At 42.1% G+C, this 17,912-nt stretch overlaps 1 protein-coding gene across 3 annotated transcripts in view; it reads right to left on the bottom strand.

Annotated features, from left to right (window-relative positions):
* Positions 1–17,523, bottom strand: part of COL12A1 (collagen type XII alpha 1 chain) — a 101,940-nt gene extending 84,417 nt beyond the window's left edge. Inside the window, exons 1-11 of one of the 3 annotated variants that reach the window (XM_074581358.1) lie at positions 17,411–17,523; positions 17,153–17,238; positions 14,432–14,539; positions 5,922–6,038; positions 5,099–5,242; positions 4,137–4,193; positions 3,147–3,410; positions 2,869–3,033; positions 2,242–2,415; positions 1,132–1,422; positions 305–907 (exon numbers count right to left, since the gene is read on the bottom strand). In XM_074581358.1, coding sequence (XP_074437459.1) covers positions 305–907; positions 1,132–1,422; positions 2,242–2,415; positions 2,869–3,033; positions 3,147–3,410; positions 4,137–4,193; positions 5,099–5,242; positions 5,922–6,038; positions 14,432–14,504 — 1,888 coding nt within the window. In that variant the 5' untranslated portion in view covers positions 14,505–14,539; positions 17,153–17,238; positions 17,411–17,523. Of the gene's footprint in view, positions 1–304; positions 908–1,131; positions 1,423–2,241; positions 2,416–2,868; positions 3,034–3,146; positions 3,411–4,136; positions 4,194–5,098; positions 5,243–5,921; positions 6,039–14,431; positions 14,540–17,152 lie in introns of all 3 variants that reach the window. The other 2 variants (XM_074581360.1, XM_074581359.1) reach the window with 2 other exon arrangements.
* Positions 17,524–17,912: the final 389 nt, after the last annotated feature.

Raw genomic sequence — 17,912 nt, 5'->3', positions numbered from 1 at the left:
CATTGAGTGTAAAAGCAGAGCACATCCACTAAGGTCGTTCCAGATAGACACACACTTTAATAGTTTTCTAGGTACCTAGGAGGGAAGGGGAAAAAAATATTTCTCCAATAATTTTTTCAGGTCCTTTTTTCCATTAATTTCCCCCATTGCTTTTATTACGTTTGAAAATGAGACCCAAATCCCCAGTTATTAAAATTATCATTTGTATATGGACAATATCATCAATTCCTTAGGCACAAAACATTGGTTACAATCTTTTTTCATCGCATTCTCTACATTTCTCTAAGTAATAGTAGTTACTTACATTTTTTCCTTATAGCAGCCAGTTCCTGCTCAATCCGTAGGCAGACAGACTGTGTAAGTTCAAATGATATTCTTTGAAAAGCATCAAAATCTTCCACTGTGTAAACGTGGGTTTCAGCAGGAGGTGATGCAATTGCTTCTAACTCTGTACGCACTGCATCCTTCACACCAACTGCAAATATTTCTACATCCGCATCCCTCAGCTTTATTGCAGGTTCTTTAAAAGCATCTGATGATTTTCCATCAGTAATAAGAATCATGACTCTCGGCACATTTGGTCTTGATCCTTTACTGGTAACAAATACTTTCTCCCTCACATATGTCATCGCTTTGCCTGTGTTGGTAGATCCACCTCTGTAGGGGAAGGTGTTAATAGCCTGAATTATGTCTTCCACTCTGTTGTATCTGTTCAAAGAAAACTCCATATAGGGATCTCTGCTGTACTGGACAAGACTTATCTGTACTTTTCGAGGCGATATCTCAAAGCTTTTAACTAACACTTCCAAAAAGGCTCTTACTTTAACAAAATTGGCGATACCAATGCTGTAGGAACCATCCACTAAAAACACAACATCAGCCTTTACATCCACACCACGTGAGCATTCTGTGAAGAAAAAGAATCACCACTTTAAACAGATATTCAATAGCCAGAGCATTACAATTGCATCTGCAGTTTGAATATCATACACGGTTGTTTATAAAGGAAATAAATCATTCCGAGTAAAGCTGTTTCTTATAAATAGTAAAGGTATGATATTAAAACAAGCATCAGAGGTTCAAACAACAAAAAGCTACTGTTTGAAAATAACACAGTAGCTCCTAACTCACCCACTTGAACTTTTACTTGTTGTGTTTTTTCCATTATTGTTATTGGCTCACTGGGGGTCAGTCCTTTCATTGCATAAACATTAATTTGATACTCTGTGTCTGGAGAGAGATCTTTAACATTCAGAGCAGTAGTCTGAGGACCCACACTCAGTACATGTTGTTTTCCACCAGCTATCATTGGAATGAACTGCAGCCGATAGCCAGTTATTTGGCTTGTGGATGGATCCCAAGTGATCCTAACAGATTTTGAGGAGATCTGAGTGGCCACCAGATTTGAAGGAGGTTCCACCACTGAAAGAAATCAAAACCAAATAATTAGAATTATAAATTGATTTTCTTCCAGGTTTTTATTTCTAGAATAAAGTTAGTTATCTTTGCTTAATGTTTGCTAAAAATCACTTATTTTTTTAGCATAAATAAACACAAGTGAATTACAGGACAGTCCAAACGAGGCATCAGTGAGAGGGTAGAAATATGAACAATGCATTTGTGGTCCCCCAAGTGTAGTAGACGTTCCAGGAGAAATGCTGCCTTGCTTTAATACTATTTCAACTAGCAGTGAAAGCTACACCCACAGAAACACAGTAGAAAGTGTGAAGAAATGCAGACCTGAGCAGAGCACAATGACAGTGGAGTCACCTCTGCTGACATTTTGGTCAAAGAAAAAGTAGTGACTTAGAATCTTACAAGGCCAGAAAGCTGCAATGATACAGCTTGACGTCTGTGTTTTCTCAGCATTCTCCAGTTTTCATTCCTTTGTTCTTAACCTATTACATATTCTGCCCATTCACCAAGCACTTTTTTTTCCCTTTAGTACATTTTTCCATAGAAGTGATGCTGGTGTCCAAACTGGCTGTATGAGACTCTGATAACTGCACATCACTGCGTTGCCCTTGAAAATATGGAATAATGGAGCTATTCCAAATCTACTACGTCGCATGTTCTGTTCTCCTGCATTTAAGTGCACAAAGCTGAGACCTGGTTTCCCCACTTGCTAATGAGGCAAAGGATCAAACTCCAGAAATAAAGCAAAGGAAGTAGGCATAACCCCTTAAACATGCAATCAGAATAAACTGAAGCCAATAAATATAGTTATATAAAATATCTCACCTTCTTCTCCACTGACCAGTTCACCTAGTTGTTCATCAACACCAGAGCACACTTGCAAGATAATTTCATTCTGTATATCGACAATTCCATCAAAATTAGCCACGTTGAACACATGCTTCAGTGAAGGCTGAGATGCAATTAGCTTGAGTTCCTTTGCATCTGCTGCTTTGATTCCTACAAGTTGCAATAGACAGGACTGTGTTAAGTGGCCACAAAATACAGACACCTGTGAATGTATTCATACAATATCAGAACATCCTGGGGTAAAGCTGAGTTTAATTTAGTTCTATCTTCTGTCATCATCAATAATCGAACTACAAAATAATGATTAATACAGGTAAGTGACATACTCCATTTTCAACCTGAGAAAATAATGTGGTATCTTCAATAAGGCCAGTGTTGAAACTATACTTGTCAGTCATCTTAATCTCCATGTAGGAGCTACAGAATTACTATCAAATTAACACAACTGGTATGTTCCACTCTGGAAGGCGCAAACAACCCATTTCAAGGCATACACATGGAAAGAGTGGCATAGCGAAATTCTTGAAACACAGAATCTGTAAAACATATAAGTTGCTTCTTTAGGAATGTTAATCTTTCAATCATCAGAAAAACTCGACGTACCCAAAGAAAAAACTTCAACTCCTATGTTGCGAAGCTCTCTTGCAGGAATTTCAACTTCATCTTGAGCTTTTCCATCCGTAATGACAATTGCTACTTTAGGAAAGCCTTTTCTTGCTCCAGCAGACTCAGTGAAGGTGTTTTGAACCAGGTAATCAATAGCCTCACCTAAAAACCACACCACAAGTTGAATTTTATTAGCCTTGAATGAACTAAGATTTGAAGCAAATTTGAATTATAAAATGAAATGCTGAATAAACAGGCATGTGGGAAATCTGTACCTGTCATTGTGTTGCCACCTTTGTAAGGTATCCTTTTAATTGCATCAATAAGATCACTTCTTCTGAAATACTGATTTAAATTGAACTCTGTTCTTGTATCTGAACTGTACTGAACAACTCCAACTCTCGTCTTTTCTTCCCCAATGTCAAAAGCTGATACAAGAGCAACCATGAAGTCCAGAATATATTTGAAGTTATTTCTCCCCACACTCCATGAACCATCTACCAGGAAAACTAAATCTGTCATTGCACTTATGGAGCATCCTGAAACACAGAAAAAAAAAAAAATCTCTGTTAGCAAATGAGCAATCACGTTCTTACAAATCAGTGAGAAAGGTCTGACAGAAACTTAGTAGGTAAAAGATAAAACAAACAGATATCTAACAGATTGATATTCTTATCTGGAATATCTTACTTGGGGAAGCATTATTCGCGTAAGTTAACATCCATATGAGCCTTCTAGCTGCCATTAGCAAAAGGCAACTGTCACCTAGATACTCAGTTTTGAGACACCTCTCACGCTATGCCAGAATATCTGTTATGCCACAGCAGATGAAAATTCACATACAAAACTTTTTGCAACAGTTTGATGTGATAGGAACATTTCATTTTGTTAACACTTCTGCTTTGGATCTTTATCTCCCCATAATAGCTGCACAAGTTCTTCTGCAATGCCTTTTATCCACAGCACAATGTCTTTTGTTAACAGGATTACGACACTCGTGGACTTGCTTGGTTTAGTTGCATGAAATTCCTAGTTTCAGTTACAACTTTGCACCTTATTCTTTCAATGCAGCTATAAATTCCTTCCATCCCAGTCCCTTCTCAAGTTTTCTTATCTATGGACAATTTTACAAGTAAATTTCATTGCTAGGTACAACACAGGAACACGGTTTAACTATATGGGGCCCTAGTTTAACTATATGGGGACCTAGACCTAGACCACTTCTCTCTGAAACGTCAGATAAGCTGAAAGACAAAACAACTTACTTTGTAATTGAGCCTCAACCTTCTTTTCCTCTGGTATCCCTGGACCACCTGTCTGAACTGCACAAAGCACAACATAGAATTAATGGAGGGAATCAGATTAAATTTGGAAACATCAAAGAAAAGCACGTAGGGAATTAGGGACACAAATCTGACAAGCCTCAGAACATGAAAACATAAATGCAAGTTATGTATACATCACCTGTACTTACAGATTTGACAACATAGCATTCAGGGCAACACAAGACACAGAAAATGCAAATAATTAAGAACCCTCTATATTTGCACATCTTGTACAGTAATTTCCTGAAAATTAACTGAAACATCCCTGGATGAAATACCAATATTACCCCTGTCTAACACATAGGGGAACTCATAAGTAATTTTCCCATGGTTGTTTGGGAAGCCTGAGACATATGCCAAAATGTGTCATAGAAGATAGTCTGCTGTGTTTAACATTTTTATTTAATTAAATTTATTTTAAGCTCTATTTAATTATTAAATACAAATTTTAAAAATTTAAATTCCATATTTTATTACGCATATAGACATATTGTGTCACATTTTATTGTTTGATGAAGGTATTTAGCCTTTTTTCCCCACACACACACAAGAAGCTGGTCAGATTAATTTGTCACTGAGGTCAATGAAAGTCTTCCCCTTGACTTCAGCAGATACAGTCTACAGGAAGCAGGTTTAGTTCAAAAGAGCCAGTGGCCTCCTGCAAATAACACTATGGGGGTTGTCAGACACAATATATCCATATTCATCTCCTCTTATCTGTTGCAAATTATGTCTGCTTTTACTAGGAATTATGCTCAATGGAAAAAGGCTGCTCAGATAGCTACATCTGATCTGAGTTTAGGTATGTGGCAAATTTGTTGAGAAATGGGAACAAAGACAAGTTTTGTGAATGACCACTCGGTTATCTTACTCAATTTTCTAATTGTATTACAGGTACTTACTTGTCAATTGGCCAAACACAGGTAGACTCTCCTCTCTTTCATCATATGAAGCTATTGATACAACATACTCTATATCAGGTGTGAGATCTGATAAGACAGTTTGGGTAGTGCTAGGTGAAAGAGTAAATTCTTTAGTAGGCCCATCTGCAATAAATATATAAAACAGTTAATGCAGCCTTTAAATCCTGCAATATCAATGACAAGTTGATCATTAAAAAAAAAAAAAACCAGCAACAGAGAATTATCTATCTAAAACCCCATGATAATCTTAAAACAATACACCTTCTTTTTTCCTGAAGTATGAATTTCGAAACATGAAACTTCCAACTAACCTGTTTTCAATAGTGAACAAAATACCTGCAGTGTTTAATAAATTCCAGGAAATTTGAAACTTAAAATGCACATACAAAACGTACTATCATCTAACAAATCACGATCCAGTTCTGATTCAATTTCTCTTTTCCACTGAGCATCTCTCAAAGTGAAACAGAATAATGGGTATCTTACACAGCCATTATCAGGAAGTTATATGACATCACTGCTGGCAGGAGAGGAGCAGAGTGATGATTCTACCTTCTTTTTACTCCTTGCAAAGGAAAGGCGTCCAAAACTTCCTACTTGCAGTCCCCAAAGAAGAAACGCTATGGTAAGAAAAACTCTTAACTTTGAACAATCACTGGTCCTTCCTGTATGTTCTTTGCTGCTACCCAGTATTGATCACAAACTTCAGAAAGATGTTAATAGCTACTCTTATACCCAGGTTAGAGATAAGACCCAAGTTTTCCAAAAATTTAATGACATAACAAAATTTTACAGAACTCACCATTTGTTGGAACCACTGTTATCCTGTAACCCACTATTGCATCTGGTGGCCTTTTCCATGACATTTGAACATTATGTTCATCTATAATTGTAAAATTCAAGTCTGACGGTGGATTAACTGCAAAAGATTTACACCAGGTGGATGTTTAAAAGTTTGAACAAGCTTTGGCAAATGAATAAATAAAATAATGTTGAGCAAAGCTTACTAAAATTGTCTTTGCATAAATTTGTTTCCAACAAATATAAAGATATGTTGTTGGAAAAAGAGTAAAATAAAAGCTGACAAAATATGACAAAACATCAAAGAGTATACGCATTACAGAGGACAGCACAGAACATATGTTTCTTGAGTTGCCAAGACATTCAAGAATGGCCAGCAAAATCAAGCACAATAGAAAACACATTTGGATACATGTACAATGAGTTCACAGATAATCACCACATATGCAAACATTTCACATAACAATTAAAGGAAATTTTTTTACATGCTGGGTGCAATCCGTACAAGCATGCCAAAATCACAACCTGCTTACAATATCATGAGATCACTTAGGACATTGAGAACACAGTACTCTTCTTAATTAGACATCAAAGAATTGATCAGCTTTTTAATATAGTCTCTGCATAGTCATATTTTGTATCAATTTCACTGAATCTAGAAACTTGGCAGAGAAAAAAAGATATTTTAAAGAATACAGGAAAAGATTGGGCATTTAATGATCAGTAAAACAATTTCTGTTAGGGTCTAGATACGAATATACATGTAAAATGTATATCAGTAATAAGGATATACTGACGTATCATTTTGTTTCAAAAGGTGGACGGCTCCACCCCTTTGTTCCTAGAAGCCACGAAAGTGACATACTTTGCATATGGATGCAAAGAACTCAGGAACCGAGAGGATAATAAATGGGGTTAGAAATGGTTGCAATTTGCTGAAATATTTGAGCTGATGTGAAAGTTCACAAAAAATAAGATTCTACCTGTTTACACCAGATTGCTGTACAATTTCAAAGGTGTAAACTATTGTTTTCATGTTCCCTTTGCAGCAGGTGTACCCATACTAGTAGTGGCATTTTAACATAAAATGCCAGTATGGTTCCAAACAACACAATGGTTAATTATGAAAAGACAACATCAAAGTATATTTATGGACATTTATTTTACAGAATTTATAGAAAACAGCAAAGAGGGCACCAGTGACCTGAACAAATGACTGCAAATAAAACTTGTAGGAGCTGATGACAGAAGTAATTGAACAGTACAGAAAGAAATAGTTTACATACGCTATTTTGCAGCATCATGCATATGTAAATGAAATGTTGATTATTATTTTTTTAGCTTCCCATGATGGACAAAAGCCTCCATGTACAAGGTTCATTACACAAAGACGTTTCATAAATATTTTATAATGATATTCTCTTTGTAAAATTGTCATGCTTTTTCATGCAGTATTTTACTGACTCACTGTCAGTGCATGGTAGGTGTATTATATATTATATTATTGTTTAAATAGGTCTACAAAGTAAGATTAGATTCAGCCATACTTTCCTTAACTACTTGTGAGACCGTTTTGCAGGCATTTTTAATAGACAGATCTTCTCTGTTTCATGGAAGATCTCCATCATATGTCAGATTCTGGTTCAGTTTTGAACATAATTTAAAGAGCAGATAAAGAAATAAATGCTAGAACGTATACTTACGAAAAGACATTGTCCAATTGCAACAAGTAGTGCTGAGCTCAAAAAAACTGTCAACCAATTGTGTAGGCATTTTTTTTTCCTTTTAATTTACTCTAATTTCCAACCATAGGATAATATGGCTTTGAAATACTGATACAATAGATACGCTAGTACTGAAGTAAATGTTATTCTTCCTATTGTCCATACACAGGCAGTGAGATTAGACCATTAACCTGCATGCACAGTTTATTCACCATTCAGTTTATCAGTATCACAATGCTAGGGAGAGCAGGGTAGTTACTTAGTACCAAAATCATGCAACACGTGTTAATAGTAAAATACATTTAGGTGATAAGAATATCATTATAAAATATTGTTTCAGTAGCAATGGCTCAGGACAAATTTAATGCAAAGGCAGAGACAACTGACCTGAGCATGCTTTTTAAAAAATTCAGTACATGGAAAAAATAGCACCACCAACCTTGCAAGTAAATTGGCATGTTGCAGAGGAGACTTTAGGCTTTAACTGCTGAAGGACAGCAGCAGCCCAACTTGTTGATATCCAAATGACCGGATTCCAGATAAACTGAAAAAACTGACTGTGAGGAGAAGTCTTTAACATTTTAAAGGGTTTTAATCCGTTTTATGAAAATTCAGATGTGGATCTTGGCAGGCAACAAGAATAGGACATCGATACAGAAGTGATGTATCCATTCATCCAGGTGCTCACAGCCTTTCAGAAGTGTTGCAGGGGACCTCAGAAAGTCCCCTTGTCCATCCCATGGACAAGACATGATCGGCTACCCCATGTCACTCCTGACATGTTTGCTTGGATCATTCTTAAAGATCTCCACTGTTGGCAAGACTGGCAGCTTCCCACAGAAATTACTCTAATGCCTCACTCCCTTTATCATTGTAAAGTTATTCCCAACACCTAACCCCAGTCTTCGCGGCTGCATTTTAAATCCATTCATTCTCAATCTGGCTTATCAAACTCAAGCACTGAGTACTTCTCCCATTGAAATCCAAAAAGGAACCTCGCCTGAGTGAAAAAAAAAAGCCTGTTTGGATCCAGTGTCATCAAAATATCTTCCAGATGGCCCGTGAGCTTTTGATACTCAAACAGAACCTCTGAAACATCCATGGACCTTCACATGGGTCAGATTCCACCCATGTGAAACTGGCTGCAGGGTGAAGACAAAACCATAGTCATATGACTGAGAGCAGTAAGTCTATCTGAAGTACAGCAAAATGTTTAGATGAGAAAAACCTGATTGAGACAATCAAACAGGGCAACTGTTACTCCATCGTATTAAAATTTTCCTTCCAGAAGGGAACTGACCAGTGGGAAAATAATACATCTGCAATATGGAATCAGGACAGACTTCTAGGAACAAAATGCCCCTGGTTGTGGTGGGAGTTTGTCCCATTACAGGGACAAACCTTAAAACTCCACTCGACAAAGGCTTGCGTGTCAGTGCAGCTTTACTCAAGCAAGTGGTCTTGATGTCAGGCTACTTGCGTAAGTGAAGTTGCACATATGCTTACAGTGAGTGACACTGCTGATCAGTCATCCTGTATCCATCAAAATCCACGCCAAACCTCTCACTGACTTGACAAGGCACAGGATCATGACGGTAACATGTGATGGCATTATAGTATTGCCTTAATACAGTGATTCCACTGTCGATGCACAGAAATGTATGGCTCCCCTACAGGTTTCCGGTGTAGTAAAAAAAAATTTCTCGCTGTATGACAATAATGTTTACACAGTGTTAATTTCCACAACTCTTAGAACTATGATGTGATAACTTCCTCCATCAGATATCCTATCTTGTGCACCACAAAAGAAAGAAGAAAAAAAAAATCAGCCATTATATACTTAATTCATTGCCACTCCTTGTGTTACATACATGTATAATAACAGTATATTTTCTGAAACAAAAAATATAGATCAAGGCATCTTTCTCATGCTATGTATGTCTTATACTAGCTTGTATTACTTAACAGGTAATACAAACCTAATATACAAAAGCCTACAGCTTTTTACAGATAACACAATGTGACTGCTACAGAATCCCAATGAATTTCTTAACAAGAGAGCATTAAAATATAATCAGAAGATCAAACAATTTAAATCTAGAATCAGACTTAAAAGTGATATAACTTGGAAGTAGCTGCCATCCACAATCCCTATGTGAAACAAAATCTGTAATTCCATCACTGGAAAAGACTCACTATAATTAGCGTGTGAAACAACATGTTAGCCCATGTTAAAATAACGTACAGGCCACGGAAGCTGAAGAATAAGTCCAGCCTTGCTCCCACTGAGATAAGCCCTGCCGAGACTGGAAGAGGCCAAAACTCCTCATTTACTATTTTCTTCCTATATGACATGAATTCGACACAACCAACCAGATCACAACCCCAGTCAGGCTCCTTTGAAGTCAGTATTGCCACTGTGAATGGGAGAAAGAACAAGCTACAGCCTAGCAATGTAGTAAAGAGCAGCTTCTCAGCCTTGTTAGATATTCATTGCCAATCACAACAGAGAAACATTGCCACCTGTATGTTTGCATTTTTTTTATTTTACACATGTATATGAAATTTCTTCAAAATACAAAATATTTAGCTCATAACTGTATTTTGAAAAAAATTCATTTAAATATATATACCTATGCATATAAAGATGCATGTAACTAAACATAATTGCATATATATACACACACACTTCATGCATGAACATTTACCAAATTTTATGCATGTTTGTGCATATATATGTATGTGCATGTGTATATACATATACACACACATACACTTTGCTTCTAATTAGCAGCAGGAAAATCAGGGAGTTACAGTCACTTCATGTATATACAAGTTTCAATTTCACACATCAGTCTACATCGTTCTCTCTTTAGGAACTTGGAAATCAACAGCTAGTTTCTTGATAGACAGAAATTGGACACCAAAACATAATAAAATAATGGTCCAGTTCCAAAGCTGAATAGGTGGCTAATTTTAAAAGTTTCAGCTATCCCCGATCATCTCTAAACCATTCAGTCAATTAAAATTAACATACTCAACACAAGCTTTACTACATGAGAAACTTTCTAATCCTCTGTAACTGCTGCACTGCAGTTATTTGTCACTTACTGTACTGCATGTCCCGGAGACAGATTTTTCACCTGACAAACCTTTTTCTGCATGACACAAAGGTCCCACGCTTGGCTCAGTGACACCCTCCTTCCCTACCTCCAGCCTAGAAAATGGACTTTTCTAGGTCTGAACCAGCTCCTGAAACATTGAAAAGTCAGCACCTTCATATGCTTAGCGAGGTCACGCAGAACCAATGATTTCCTCATTCCTTTCCTGTACCTTTGAAAATCCCTCTGTATTAGGAAACACAACACACTACACAAGCCATGACATCACAGCATTACCTTGAGATTATAACTAACAGGTTATTTGCATAGTAATCTACTCAACTATGACTACAATAATTCTTATCTAGCAAAAGGACATAGGATTCCCCCTGGTTCTCTGTGATCACAAATGGAAAAAATACTGTGAGAGAAAGAAATCTTGACACAAGGACACACAGGGAATGCGCTGGAGTATTGCAGTGCTGGGCTAAAAAGGCAAGAAGCAACTTGAACAGAGCAGAAAATGGCATCACGCACAAGAAGCTGAGAGGGAGACGTCAGAAAGATTGCAAAATAAAACAAGAATTTCACTCTAAAAAAAAGAGCAAAAATGCTGAGCATGAAAACAGATTTTCTTCCTTGTCCAGGGTAAACAAACAACTTCCCCAGTGAAATGCCATGAATGCATTTAGACTATATGTTGGTTTTACCCCCTCTAGTGCTACAGTGATTGTCCTCAAAACCCCTGTGTTGCTTTATCTCCATAGAAAAGCTCTAACATCGTTACTGCAGTTCACTCCCTTGCCAACAGCAACAGAGCACGGCTCTCACGAAGGACTCGCAGAGCAGCTGTGATGCTGATGAAGAACCAGTTTCATCCTGCAAGTTTTAGGAATCTACGAACAGCAGTATCAGATAAACACCAGATCTACTCCCAGGGGAGACTGAAAAATGAAAGCTGAAGGAAGGCAGAAAAATAGAACTAAGCTTTTCCTTCCCTCTGCTTTCGCTCCATCTTCCCACACCATATCAGCAATCTCCACCACATCAAATGACCCTCTCCCTCATCCTCCTCTCACTTTTTCATACCACCAAGTGTCTACCCACACCTCAGAGAAAGAAAATTCAAACTGCATCTCTTGTGAACAACACAGAGAGGGCCAAAGGAACAAAACCAAAACAAAACAAAGCAAAAAAAAGAAGACAACAGACAGGATTGACTGGTGGAGGGACAGCTTTGTCACAATGTGATCTGAAAGTTAGAAAAATAGACTAAAGAAAAATAGACTAAAACTGTCCACAGAAGAAAGTCAGTTCAGCAGACAGGATTTAAGTTGTAATTAAACCAGAACTAAAGTAAATAAGATCCAACGTGCAATTTACAACATGATGGAAATTGAAGCACAAAATTAAAACAGTGCAGGATGACCAGTGTAGTGCAAATAAAAAACATACTGCAAAAAAGCTCTACAAAAGCAATTCCCACCAGAGCAAGTCCAAAGCTACTCCTAGCTTTTAAATTCCATTTTCAGCACCATTATTTCTCACGGCCCTTCCTACTCAAGGCACTTTTCTGCTCTTTCTTCAAAACCCTGGAGCTAGAAGTTTGTCATAGAAACCTGACCACTGTAAACTAGGTATTTTGTTTAATACACATTTGTGAATGCAGAGTAGAGTAAGTCCTGTCCAGGAGCTCTCTACAACTCACAAGACCAGGCTTTGTCCACCCTTTTGCTTAGCAATGGCGCATCCTTCAACATCACATCCAAACAAGCTTGGCCAGCTTGTCTTGGCAATGCATCTAGTTTCATTGTTATAAAATAACCGTGTTTCTCCAAATAAATTTTTGTAGCTTTCATTAACAGCGCTCAAGCTACAACTGGTTTAGTCCACACTACAGTTAAATAAAACACCTTTGCTTACACTTTGAAATAACCTACTCCATACATGTAACCAGTGGTGCAGTACAACAGCAACATTACTCCAGCTCCGAGTGAACTCCCTCCTAAGATGGGGAAGAACGCACAAACACACCCACTCCCTTCCTCCATCAAAACTGTACACTTTCTCTGCTTTCTCTGGCACAGCAGTCCTGCATTTCAAATGCAACTCTGAAATGACTTCAAATGACCTTTTTCGGTTCCTCAGCCAACAACAACGCAGCGCGAGAGGAAGGCAGCAGGCTGATTCTCTCCTAGGGTGACCAGATGTTGCACTACTGGCAGAAATGTCATCTTTTTCCAGAAAGCCAGTGTACGTTACATCTGCGTGCTTCAAGCAAGCACCGCTGCCGGGAGGTCCCAGAGGCATCTCTGATACGCCAGCTTTTAGTAGCCATCAGCCAAGGTGACCAGGTCCAGACACAGGCGCTTGGCAGCAGGCCACGATCCGAGAATTTGTTTTAGTTCAATACAGAAAGAAAAGGAAGGGGGAAAAAACTGAATTAGCAGACACTGGCTTCTGGGCTTTTTCCAGTAAATCCAGGGGAGTTCGCACCCAGTGGTTCGGTTCACCCTATGATGGAGTCAGGTCCTAGAGGTCAGATCAAGTCATTTCAGCACAGGACATCCAGCATCTTTATTTCCCCTGGCAGCCACTGCTGGCAGAAATATTATTACCAAGACCAAAACCGTGCAGCTCACACAGAGGGCCACAGGGGAGGTTGCCCCCACACTTGCTGTTAATCCACCAGGCAGGCAAACGTGCCAGGGCCAGGCCATTTTGAGCCACTCCGTGGTGAGCGTGGCGGCCACAATGGCTCTCCCCAGGTCTTCATCCCTGCAGCTGGAGGCAGGACACTGCCACGGGCTGACAGGGACCTCAGCCTCCAGAGAGACTGGGCCGGCACCCTGAAAGGAAGAGGAGGAGCAGAACAAAGGCCTCTTTGGGGGTGACGGCGCCATGTGCATGCCAGAGCCTTGGGGCCCTGGCCATCACAGCAAGGCCTGGCCCAGGCCCAGCCACCCTTCGGCAGTGCCCAGGACATATGTCATGGTGGTGGCAGCATCTCCCCAGAGGTGTCCCCCACGTCAGAGCCACCGTAGAGGCTGAAGTGTCCCCGAGGGAAGGTCAGGCCCACCCAGGGCTCAGCCGGGGGTCGCCTGGCTGAGCAGGGGAGGCCGGTGAGCCGGCAGGCCGGCGGGGCACAGGCGAAGGGTCCCGCCCGGACAAAACACACAGGCGCAGAGAGACAGGCTCTGTGGGAGCATTTTATTTCAAAGCTGCGGGTTGTTGGGTGGTGGGTTTTTCGTTTCCTCTCTCAACATAACTAAACGAGACTCTACAGCACAGAGCCCAGCCATTCTCGGTCCGTCAGCGGGGCAGCGCCACAGGCCCAGCCATGCCGGGCTGCCCGCCAGCAGCAGCCATGGCAGCGGGTTCCTAGGGGCCCTGTGCCTGGGCGGCCACACCGGCCGGTGGCCCATGTCCTGTCTGCGGGGCGGTGTGGACAGCACACCAGAGAGACAGAGAGAGGGAGCTACGGTCCGGCTGACTAGCCGGGAGAAACAGAGCACAGAAGGAGCTGGGCAAGGAAGGAGAGGCGTTTCTCTGAAGGAGAGAAAGAGAGAACGTGAAGTAGTTACACTCAAAAACAGAGAGGGAGAGAGCCGGTAGCTCAAGGCTGGTTGGGAGGTTTGCTGGTCAGCAGGACACCGGGGGCAAGGGGACAGGGAGGGGAAGGTTACCTTCAGCCTCGATGGAGGAGAGGAGGGCGGCTGCACACAGAGCAGCGACTGCCGAGCACAGCGCTGTCTTCATTTCTGCCCTTTCAGATCACAACAACATGAATGAATCTGCAGTGATGGGGAGGGTGGAAAAAAAAAAAAAATGGAGAAAGGAGAAGGAAATGATACGCGTGGATTAGAGGATTGCGTGGGTGTATTCATGAAACATAAAAAAGACGAACCGTGGATTTCACTTTGTTCCCTTATCCCCAGCCCCCACCCACGGGACCAGGTTGAAACCTCTAGACTTGAAAGCCATCCAAGACGATGACAGATCTGCATGACTAACTGGAGAGTCTCGTCTCGCAATAATGTGCCTTTTGTTGCTGAACCCTTTCCAATCACGGTAAGCACACACGGCTTTAACCTAGTTGGGGTTAATTCGATCAGGGAAGCGCGGTGAAGATCTGTGCCTCTGCAGAGGCAGGAGCCAGGAGGGAGCTCCATGACTTCATTGCCGCGTGCGATGATAGCTAATTCAGAGGTCATTTCTGCCTTGGATCAACTAAATGTCTCTTTCAGCTGGGGATTTTATTCGGCTCCTTTTTCGTAACTGTTGAAGCACTTAGTTAGCTGTGTTTTAGTGGTCTCAAGGCAGCTTGGAAACTGTCATAAAACTTTTTTTGAGGGGTTCTGCCTACGAATGTGCTATTCTTCATTTCTTGAAAGTCTGAAATAGATTATACAGAAGTGTGTGTAACACAACTGAAACCTGACACGTCTGTCTAGCCATGATGTTTCAACATCTGATAATTCATTTACACGTCCTGAGAGAAAATAGATTTACAATACACTGTAAAAAGCAGGCAGGCGAAAGAGTCTCACAATCACGGCAGGTTGTCTAGCAAAATTGGTGAGATTAGGCCAAGTTAGTGGATCCTAATTGCAAGCAGCTACACCTTCCTAACTATATGCTCTAGGTCAAGTCAAATTACTCCCAATTGCTCCAGCAAGACTTCCAAATTATTTCCTTGTCCAAGTAAAGGCTAATATGAACAGTCTTCATCGCATACGCACATCAGTGTTTCTAAAGTTTGGGGGTTTCTAGCTTAGGAAGTAGGGGAAGGGTAATTTGTTTGAATAAAGTCATAAATACATCATATATCATAATTAGGCTGGATGAAAGAGAATTCCAAAAGCAATTAGGCAACAAATTTTACAGGGAAGGTGCCAAGAGCAAAACAAAAGAAAAATACATAGATCATTAGTCCGCAGAAACAGCTGAAGGGGAAAATAATATTATTCTGCCATCTAGAGAACTAACCAGCAAGATACATTTAGTGGGTAGATGCTGTGGAGATCCAGGAATTTCCCAGTTACCGACACTGAACTTAGGCTTCTGCCGGGCAGCTGTATACACTAGCCTTAGCCAAATGCCTTTACTGCACATAAAAATACCAAGTGCTCAAAGAAAAACTAAGCAATGGTTTCAGACCAGTGATACCTCCAGCAGGCAAACAGAGTAATATTGACGGTAATGACTCCCTGACACTAACACAAGAAAGACCAAGGTTAGCATTAAATTGTTCTGAAAGGTGAAAATCATATCAGTGCTCTGTGTGGGAAACGGCTGTCCCTGAGCATACCGACTGCATTCTGCAGAGAGCTTAAGGATCACCTAAACTCAATGTAAATGGACTTTTGTCCCAGAAATCTTGTGTGGGCTTGGAGTGCCATCTTTTGATCCTTTTCAAGAGCAACAGAAATAAATCACCTCACAAAGGCACCTAATTCACTACTGCAGGTCTACCATTTCTGATATTTTTTTTTTTCCCCATGAAATAAAATGTCTCAGCCAAACTATTCATTTGCCCAACTAGAAACACCTTCTTTCTTTCTGGCACTTAGGCATGTGAAAGAAAGCCTGGAGGTGGCGGAGGAAAGGTCCTCTCGCTGGCTCAGCAGGGACACAAGCAGGCTGTGTCAGGACTAAAGGTATTCTCATTGATCTTTAGAGACCACTTTAAAAAAAGCGGGCTTCCAGCAGTACCAGCCCAATCTCACGCTAATTCAACCTACCAAAGCTTAGCCAAAGCATTTCCAAACCGCGCACTGCAGGACATTAAACACTTTCAAGAAGAAAAAAGAATAACATAAACGAAAAAAAAAAAAAACCACAGGAAAAACCCACTACCTATCAAAGGGCATACAAAACCTGGAAAGGGGAGAAAGCATCACCGGCAGCTGCACACAGAGGGGAGGGAAGCCAGAGCTCCTGCCAAAGCCGCAGCGGTAGCCCGCGCCCGGCGCGCTGGGCGCTGACACCGGGCTCCGCCTGGTGTCTCCGGACGGAGGGACCCACCGCGGCCGGGACGTCGCCACCGCCACCGCCGCCTCCCCCTGCACATCTGCGCGGCAGCCCGCCGGGCTCCCCCGTGCCTCCCCCGGGGCCGGAGGGCCAGCAGCACCCCTCGAGGGTCTCTTTGCTCCGCGCCGCTCCGCCGCCCTCTCGGCCTCAACGCCTGCGAGCCGGCTCTGACATGCCCAACGCGCACAGACAGACAGACAGACACAGGCAGACACACGCTCTGTCCCCCATCCTATGTCAGCCTTCAACCCAGCGCTGATTAATCTCAGCCTAAGGTGCATGAGAAGGGGCTGCGTGCCTGGTGCGGAGGGACAGGCGACGGGGGATCGGCCGAGGGGAGGGCAGGGGATCCCCGCTCCTGCGCGGGCACAGACCTTCAGGGGCGGCTGCAGGGTTGGCGGGGTCGGTGGCGGGGCAGCTCCTCCGGCGGTGCCTGCAGCAGGAGCCGCAGCCGTCGGACCTGGAGAAAGGGAGGAGGAGAAAGGATGAAGCTCCGGGGGCACCTTGTGGAGGGAGCAGCACGTAGCAGCGGCGGCGAAGGAGGAGCAGAAGCAGCAGCAATAGCTGAGCGCAGAGGAGGCGCCTCGATTACTGTAGCTCCCGATGCGAGGGGTCCGTCTGGGAAGACTTGCCTTCTCCAAGTGGGAAGAGCCTCTTCTCAATCTGCTACTTAATAGAGGGCTGTTCCCAACTCTCAATTTACCCTCGTAAGCGGTTACGAAACTGCAGGGAAGGTGGACTGCTGCCACGGGGTGATATATGCGCGCTGCTCTGCTCCAGCAAGGAAGGGGATCCACTTCTGGAAACTGGCGCATACCTCCGCGCATTCCTGCGGCATGAGGCGGGCGGCCGCCGCGGCAGCGCGCCCGGCGGCAGGGGCCCGGCCCGCCGCCCCCTCCCTCCCCTCGGCTTCCCAGACCGGGGGGAACACGGGAGGACAGTGGAAAAACTGACTCCCCGGCCACGGCTTCGAGGGATGGCGGCGCGGAGGGTGTCCCCGCGTGGGGGTTTCCACGCAGTCGTCCCTATCCCCTGGGGCCGAGGCTGGTCCCCGGGATAGCCCTGCAGAGGGGACGTGGCCAGCTCCGCTGCTGCGGCCGGGAGCCTCGGGGGCAAAGAGAATACGGTCATTTT

Source organism: Larus michahellis, chromosome 3 (genome assembly GCF_964199755.1).
Source record: "Larus michahellis chromosome 3, bLarMic1.1, whole genome shotgun sequence".
NCBI lineage: Eukaryota > Metazoa > Chordata > Aves > Charadriiformes > Laridae > Larus > Larus michahellis.
This window is presented reverse-complemented; position numbering and strand designations above follow the sequence as displayed.